Here is a 7805-nt window from a genome sequence, read left to right as displayed (position 1 = left end):
GAACGATCCGTTCTGGGAGAACCTGCAGCTAAATGAGAAGCTCAGCCCAGTTGGGTTTGAAGGTTTAATGTTTTATATTTTATTTTGATTTTCAGTGTCCTGGAACTGAATCCACTCAGCATAAAGCTTTGATGTGTTTTTGGATATAAAAAAAAACACTTTTTAGTTCTTAGTTTTTAGTTGACGGCAAAATCTGTAGCTTTCAGTCCACATCCGGATTATTTGACCTGGTTTTTCTAAAACACCTTCAGTGTGGCGGCAAAACAAGAAACAGGAAACACTGAAACTACAGCTGGTACTGCTGAGGGGGAGCTGATCCTGACCCACCTGACTGGGTCTGACCCACCTGACTGGGTCTGACCCACCTGGTCTCTGGGTCTGACCCACCTGACTGGGTCTGACCCACCTGACTGGGTCTGACCCACCTGGTCTCTGGGTCTGACTCCCCTGACTGGGTCTGACCCACCTGGTCTCTGGGTCTGACCCACCTGGTCTCTGGGTCTGACCCACCTGGTCTCAGGGTCTGACCCACCTGGTCTCTGGGTCTGACTCCCCTGGTCTCAGGGTCTGACCCACCTGGTCTGTGGGTCTGAGATGTTTTAAGGTTTGAATGGTTCTGAACCCCTCCCCCCCTCAGAGTCAGGTCAGGTGATGTCTGAGACCACTTCCTGTTGGTTGGTTGGATTCAGTCTTTTTTCCAAACCATTGAACTTTTCTAAAATGTGTTCTGTGTTCAGATCTGTGGTCCAGAGAGGATCAGATGAAGACAGGGTGGTCCTGGTCCTGGTGGACCACCTCCCTGCAGGTTTCACCCTGTCATTCAGACCAGAGGAACTTCTCAGTCCTGGAGGTCCAAGGTTGGACTCCACTGATGAGGTTCTCATTGTGACGGACAGGTGAGATCTGTGATGTTCTCACTGTGAGCAGCAGAACCGTTCTGTAGAGTCGGTGTCTGATCATGTTCTGACGGAGGTCCTGATGAGTTCTGGGACACCATCAGTCCTCTCATTTGATCTGAATCCAGACACCTTCTGCTGCTCAGTTGTCTCAACCCTGAGAGTTCTGCTCCGTTCTGTAGAATAAATGTCTAAAACCAACTTCCTGTCTCACCTGCAGGTCCTGACTGACTCCTGTGTAACTCGACATGATTTCCACAGGACTGGTGCAGGCAACAGTTACAGACAGCAAGAAGTCTTTCAGAAAGACACTCAGGGGGAGGGGGAGGGGGAGGGGGAGGCGGAGACAACCGGCCGGGACCACACAGGAAGACAGGTAAACGGTTGTTTGATGGAACTGATAACTGCAGAGAATCAGGTCAGAACTGATCCCGGGGGTCAGGAGCATCCACCCAGATCAGCTGCTGGGTTCAGAGCAGGTGGGGGTGAAGGTGGGAGGGTGGCAGGCAGGTGAGTCACAGGTGGTCTGATGACCAGCCAATCCCATCCTGCAGAGGAGGAAGGTGAGGGAACACCAACCAACCAACACAGGACTGTGGATGCAACTAAAGATGAGATAAAATCAGGCTGATCTATCTGCAGACGAGTGTTCATCAGAAGAATGAAGTCCCAGGACGAGTTTCTGATCAGGTTTATTTATTCACACCTCCAGCCTTCAGTGATCGGTTAATAACTAACCTGGTTAAGTTTACAGTGATAACAGCTGAAGTTAGGAGGAGAAAATCAAGCTTAATGTGACAAAAACATGTTTGATTTCTTCACACAGTTAAGGTTTCAGAGTAAAAGGTGGTGAAAGGAAGAGAATATTTGAAGATTATAAACAGAAACATTTCCTGATAAAACCTGACGGATATTTAACTCATCATGAGTGACGGCCTCCAACATTTAACCCTAATTTATAATAACTCGTTTCTTTCATCAGTTACAGAAAATATGTGAGAATAAATTCAATCTAAAAACAACTCTTTGTTAAATGTGTTAGTTTGTAATGAATGTGGTGCAGAGAACCAGGCAGCTGAAGTTAAACACAGAACAGAACCGGTCCGAGGCAACAGAACCCAGGACTGAGACGGGAAAAGCAGTTCCTCTGTCAGGAACATTCGGATGTTCATTTCTCAAAACAAACCAAATAAAATCATTTCCTGCAGATAATCATGGCCGCCATCAGACTCTTCACACTTTGCTCTCAAACGTCACGTCTTTTTCCTGAGTGGGCCCGATGTGGTCGGGAGGCGGAGCTTCTTCTGCCTCCTCTGCTGAGATTAAAGTTCAAAGAAAGAATTAATAGTTTGTATGAAACTGAATCAGACTGTAAACAGATCCTGTCTGAGGAGAAACACGGAGGATTTATCCTGCCTGAAGCAGCTGACAGGTGGGTTTAACAGGTAACAGGTGGGTTTAACAGGTGGGTTTAACAGGTGGGTTTAACAGGTAACAGGTGGGTTTAACAGGTGGGTTTAACAGCTGACAGGTGGGTTTAACAGGTAACAGGTGGGTTTAACAGGTGGGTTTAACAGGTGGGTTAGGGGTAGGGTTGAAGCTTTTTTTTTGTTGAAGCTTTTAACAGCAGCAACTTGAACCTGTGTTTGCTGTTTGTGGGATGATTGACAAGCAGAAACCTTTGTTCTTGCATCATGTGACCGAACACAGTGCTGAAGAACAGGATGTAGAGGATAATGGTTCTGTTCTAACACTTCCTGTCGTCCGACAGCACCGTGTGTACGCAGCAGCAGCCACATCCTGAACAGGGTTTATATCTGCCTTTAACACAGAGAAATACCCACTGAAACCCACTGAAAGATGAGCGACAGAAATGATTATGACCCGTGAAATCACCCTGAGGACTCCAGGAGCCCGCGGCAGAGCAGAGCGTTAGCAGCAGGGAGCAGGAGTTACTGTAACTCCAGGTATTATATGTGGGGTTTGTGTGACGTTTCATAGTTCAAACTAAAGAAATAAATCTGTGGCAGATCCCTCTGCATACGTTAGAGTATCAGATGTGTTTAGAGTTGATGCTGTTAGTTTCCTACAGCCTCAGAGCTCAATATGCTGCAGAAACACGAGACAGATGTGTCAGCTGATGTTCTTCTTTCCATCAGAACCACCTCACCATGGACCATATCAGTGTTCAGACAGGACAGAACCTCCATCACATAATCCACCATAGTGTGTGCTGACCTTTGACCTGCCGGGCCAGGAGACGAGGTCCTGCCAGTCCAATACCCAGAGCACCAATGGGAGCTGTGGTCAGGATGGCTAACACCGCTAACGTTAGCACGTCCAGACCAAACTTGATCAAGGCCTCGTCCCCCTCCTCCCTCGCCATGTCTAAAGCCTTCGAACCTATGGCAGCCTGAAGCCGGAGACAAAAACAAGGTCCAGATTAAAGTCCAGATTAAACCCGGAGCTCAGAGGGGGTTGATACTTCTGTCTGCTCAGGTGCTCTAACCACACTGAAGTGATGTTTTCAGGATGGGAGCCATCTTTGTCTCCTCAGTCAGCTGTCTCACTGATGACATCTGTCTGTGGCCTCTTATTATCACTGACGATGTTTAGGGCTCGTTTTGTTGCGTTTACAGGAAGTTCTGTGTTTTTTACAGTCAACTTTTCACAGTTTCTGGAGTTCTGATGGTTCTTTAATTACCTGGTTCATAAAGTTGGGGGTCAGGGGCCTCTCTCTGGGGGGGTCGTGAGATGATCTCCAGTAATCAAATGTAAATTAAACAATGATTCATAACTGCATATTCTTGTCATAATTAGGAGATAAAAACAGGAGTCATAAAAGGATAAAAGTTCAGAAATGGTTGTTAAATTGGCTTAGAGTGATTTATGTCTCTTAAAGACCTGAAGTCATAATTCTTTAGATTTAGTCTTTGGAACTAATTTTAATTTGTTTTTTTTCATCACATCATATCATCACTGGATATGTTTTTATAAGTTAATATATATATAAGTTAAGATAATTTTCTGTTCGTACATTAATGATTCTGTTCTGTATAAGAAGTTTGTGTCGAACATTTTAAGGTATTTTTATTTGATATCTGATTAATTCCTTTGGTCAAACAGGTATTAAGCCTCAGTATGTGCTGCTGTGGACTGATGGTTGTGAACTGGATGGTTTCTGGAGGTCAGAGGTGATGTTTGTGGTCAGTAAACTGTATTAAACACACACAGACCTGTACAGTAGCTTTAGGCAGCCAGGCCACAGCGATGAAGACTTTCTCCTTCAGATTAAAACCTCCTAAATGAACCAGGAGGAACGTGACGAGGAGCCGGATCACCAGCCCGATGAGGATGCAGGCCATCCCCAGACCTGGAGAACATGGAGAGGATCCCAAACGTCAGTGAGATCACAGAAACATTCAGAAATGGGCCAAAGTCCAGTTTACGTTCTGGTTGTTTGGTTCTTACCCACAGTGCTGGGACTGAGGGATGTGATGGTGATTTCAGCTCCAATCAGACCAAACAGGAGGGGCTGAAACACGTCCCAAGACCGACCGACTATAGCTGCCACCGCAGCCTGAAGACATCAGATTTAAAGGTTCAGACAGGCCTGTAGACCAGCTGATTTCAGGTAAAGTGTTTTACCTTTTCACTCTTCCAACCCAGAGCAGCCAAGAAGGACAACACCAGCGTACAAAGACCGCCGGCTCCAGCGAAACCAATAACATGACTGAAGAAGACTGAAAATATGGACAGACCCAACAACATGAGGGTCCTCCTCGACACCAGGTCCTCCTGCAGGAAGATACAACACTCAGAGACAGTTTTAATATCACCACATTTAGGCTGAGAATGAAGTCCAACCTGGTCACGGCTTGGGAAAAGGCCCAGGAACAGACCCAGGATCAGTCCTGCTACGACGCCTCCCACCACCTCCAGCAGACCTTTCAGGATGTTCATCCACGTCGAGCCTGAAGGAAAACCTCAAGCATCACATGTAGAGCCGAGCAGAGCTGAGCAGAACCAAGCAGAACTGAGCAGAACTGAGCAGAACCGAGCAGAACTGAGCAGAACTGAGCAGAACTGAGCAGAACTGAGCAGAACTGAGCAGAAAAACATCTCTGACCTGTAGAAAAGGCGATTCCCAGGCAGGTAGAGAAACCCGTTATGGCTAAAATATCATCGAAACTTCCTGCAGCCATGAGCAACGTCGGGATTCCCTGAAAGCAGGACGGAGAAATAACTTCATCCTCAGGAGGAAGACAACATCTTAGGTCACTGCTTGTTGGGTTCTTCTGAGTTCTTGGACCAGTAAAGATCATCTGACAGAAATCTTTAGGTGGTTTTAGTGTTTTATCAGGTTTCACTAAGTATCCAGTCAGGACCCATCAAAGTACCTTCTAAAGATGGGAACTGATGCTTTCACATCATTATCAGGTCTTCATGATTAAACGGCCTCAAGAGACTCCTCTGGTCTTTCAGGAAGTCTTAAGAAGTAATCAGATGTCACAAAGTTCTGTCTGTTAGAAGGTTCTAAAGGTTCTGCACATGGCTGGAGTCATAATTAATGTAGTATTTGTACCACAGATGGTATTTACAGTGTTGGACTTTTCAAAGGAAGAGTTTTAAGGGTTAGGGTTAGAGGTTTCTGTTGTCTCTGAGGAAAAAACCTTTAGTTTGTTGTTGTGGGCTGCTGGGTTCATTGGGTTGGATTGGAGGTTCTGGAAGGTACTGAGGGAGTTCTTCAGAAGGCAGATATTTGGGAAACATTTAGTGATTGTTGTAGAAGCACCGTGGGCTCGATGTGTCAAACATGTGAGGAAGGAAAGCAGAGTTCAAAGATGAGTCTGTGAGAAAGAGATCAGGGGGTTTTATGAAGTTCTTCAGGTATTTTATGATATTAGAGTTGGTTCTGGTTCGGTTCTCTTTCTCATGTTTTTGAAGGATTATGTTGTTAAAGAGGACTGTATGTTTCCATCTACCAGGACGTTTAAAAGTCCTACTGATGGGTCCTTCAGGAGTTTCTAATGGTTCAGCTGAAGCTTTTCCCAGCAGTTAGAGAGCAGTGGTCCAGGTGGGTCTCTGAGGGGGCTTAGAGCCGCTCACAGAGACAACAGGATGTTCTACAGGTGGTATCTGGTTGCAGAACGCAGGAACACCAGGAGGAGATGACGTACCTTCTCCACTCCGTACCCCTCCCTCTGCAGGAGCAGCATTGAAGGAACAACAACAGCTGGAGACACAGCAGCCAGAACGAACCTGAACAAACACGCGCAGTTATATTCTGTTTCAGTAACCTCACAGCTGCAGAGTTATTGACGTGTTTTACCCCAGAATGAAGCCCCAGACCCAAGGCAGGCTCAGCAGGAAGTGAGAAACCACAGCAACGATGCAGGCCTCCACCATGCAGGGACCGACCGCAACCCGTAAACACACGGCCTTCAGACGGCGCAGCGCCTGCAGCACACAGAGCCACACCTGAGCCTGAGCAGAATCAGCATCAGCCCGGCTGAACGAGTGTTCGTACCGACGGGTCGAGGCCCAGGCCCGCCCGGGTCAGGATGATTGACAGGGCGATGTTCCTCAGAGCTGCCGACCAATGAGTGTCAATGAAGACGGCGTTGGTTACGTACGGGACGTTTCTCAGCAGGAGGCCCGCCAGCAGCATTCCTACACACACACACACACACACACACACACATACACACGCGCACACACACACACACACACACACGCACACACACACACACACACACACGCTCAGCCTGGCACTGAACAGGATTAGCTCATTCAGGATCAGGACGATGGATCGTACCGAGCAGTGGAGGGAAGGGCGGCAGAGTCGGCAGCTGGATCATTCCCACCAGCTTCCCTCCCAGCACGGAGCAGATGAAGAGGATGATGATGCCGAAGAGGTTCCCTCCAGGTAAGCACTGCCTTCCTGTGACGGACCAGACGACCCCGAACAGCAGAGCGAACAAACAGGCTGCAGAGACAGGACCGTGAGGCTGGGTGGGTCTGGTTCTCCTGTTCTGGTTCAGTTCTGAACCCGAACAGACCCAGAGGTGCACCTGTTGGACACGGTAGCAGTTTGTTACCTTTAGTGACGAGCAGGCTGATGAGTCCCCGAGGCCGGGGACATCTGTCCCTCAGACTGATACAGGATGAACAGCAGGAGGAAGATGAGTCCGACATCTTCATCTGTTCACACACAAACACACAGACGGGTCATATATGCATCCTGAGAGCGATCAGTAACTTCAGAATGTTCTCAGACTCTTTACTCGGTGCAGAGCTCAACACCGGCACTGAACGACTTTCTGTCTTATAAATCCTCCTGGTCTCGGACCATCGGTGGAGCCATTTTCAGGTCTCTTCAGAGATGTTAGATCAGGATTCTGTCAGGTCCACTTTAGGACCTTCACAGTGTTGTCCCTCAGCCCGTCCTGTGTCTTCTCTGGGTGTTTTGGGTCCTCGTCATGTTGGAAGGTGAACCTTCAGTCCGGCCTGAGGTCCAGGTTTAAGGTCAGGATGTCCCGGTACTTCAACCCTGACCCGTGTCCCAGTCCCTGCTACTAAAAAACAGCCCCACACCATGATGCTGCCACCTCCATGCTTCACTGTGGGGATAATGTGATCTGCTTTCCTTCCCCTCAAGCTGAATCCAGATGGTCGGAGGAGATGGTCCTCTCAGTGTTCTGCTGACATGAAGTCCAGATCAGTGGAGCTCTGCAGTTCTGGATCTCTGAAGCTCAGTGGGGTTCTTTGTCTCTTCTCTCATGAAGACCCTTCTTCCTGACCTCTCAGCATGGCTGAGAAACCAGGTCCTGGAAGGGTTCTGGTTGGTCCAAATGTCCTGGAAGGGTTCTGGTTGGTCCAAATGTCCTGGAAGGGTTCTGGTTGGTC

General features: G+C 47.9%; 1 protein-coding gene across 1 annotated transcript in view; it reads right to left on the bottom strand.

Moving 5' to 3' along the window:
* Nucleotides 1-1348: 1348 nt before the first annotated feature.
* LOC108246694 (sodium/hydrogen exchanger 9B2) overlaps nucleotides 1349-7805 on the bottom strand; it is a 9067-nt gene continuing 2610 nt past the window's right edge. Inside the window, exons 2-13 of the mRNA XM_025010127.2 lie at nucleotides 6998-7100; nucleotides 6715-6885; nucleotides 6427-6569; nucleotides 6229-6356; nucleotides 6077-6158; nucleotides 5026-5119; nucleotides 4764-4870; nucleotides 4545-4694; nucleotides 4368-4476; nucleotides 4133-4269; nucleotides 3135-3309; nucleotides 1349-2212 (exon numbers count right to left, since the gene is read on the bottom strand). Coding sequence (XP_024865895.1) covers nucleotides 2130-2212; nucleotides 3135-3309; nucleotides 4133-4269; nucleotides 4368-4476; nucleotides 4545-4694; nucleotides 4764-4870; nucleotides 5026-5119; nucleotides 6077-6158; nucleotides 6229-6356; nucleotides 6427-6569; nucleotides 6715-6885; nucleotides 6998-7100 — 1482 coding nt within the window. The 3' untranslated portion in view covers nucleotides 1349-2129. The remainder of the gene's footprint in view (nucleotides 2213-3134; nucleotides 3310-4132; nucleotides 4270-4367; nucleotides 4477-4544; nucleotides 4695-4763; nucleotides 4871-5025; nucleotides 5120-6076; nucleotides 6159-6228; nucleotides 6357-6426; nucleotides 6570-6714; nucleotides 6886-6997; nucleotides 7101-7805) is intronic.

This window comes from Kryptolebias marmoratus, linkage group LG2, assembly GCF_001649575.2.
Source record: "Kryptolebias marmoratus isolate JLee-2015 linkage group LG2, ASM164957v2, whole genome shotgun sequence".
In the NCBI taxonomy this organism is placed as follows: domain Eukaryota; kingdom Metazoa; phylum Chordata; class Actinopteri; order Cyprinodontiformes; family Rivulidae; genus Kryptolebias; species Kryptolebias marmoratus.
The sequence above is the reverse complement of the archived record's forward strand: the minus strand, read 5'-3'. Positions and strand labels throughout refer to the sequence as shown.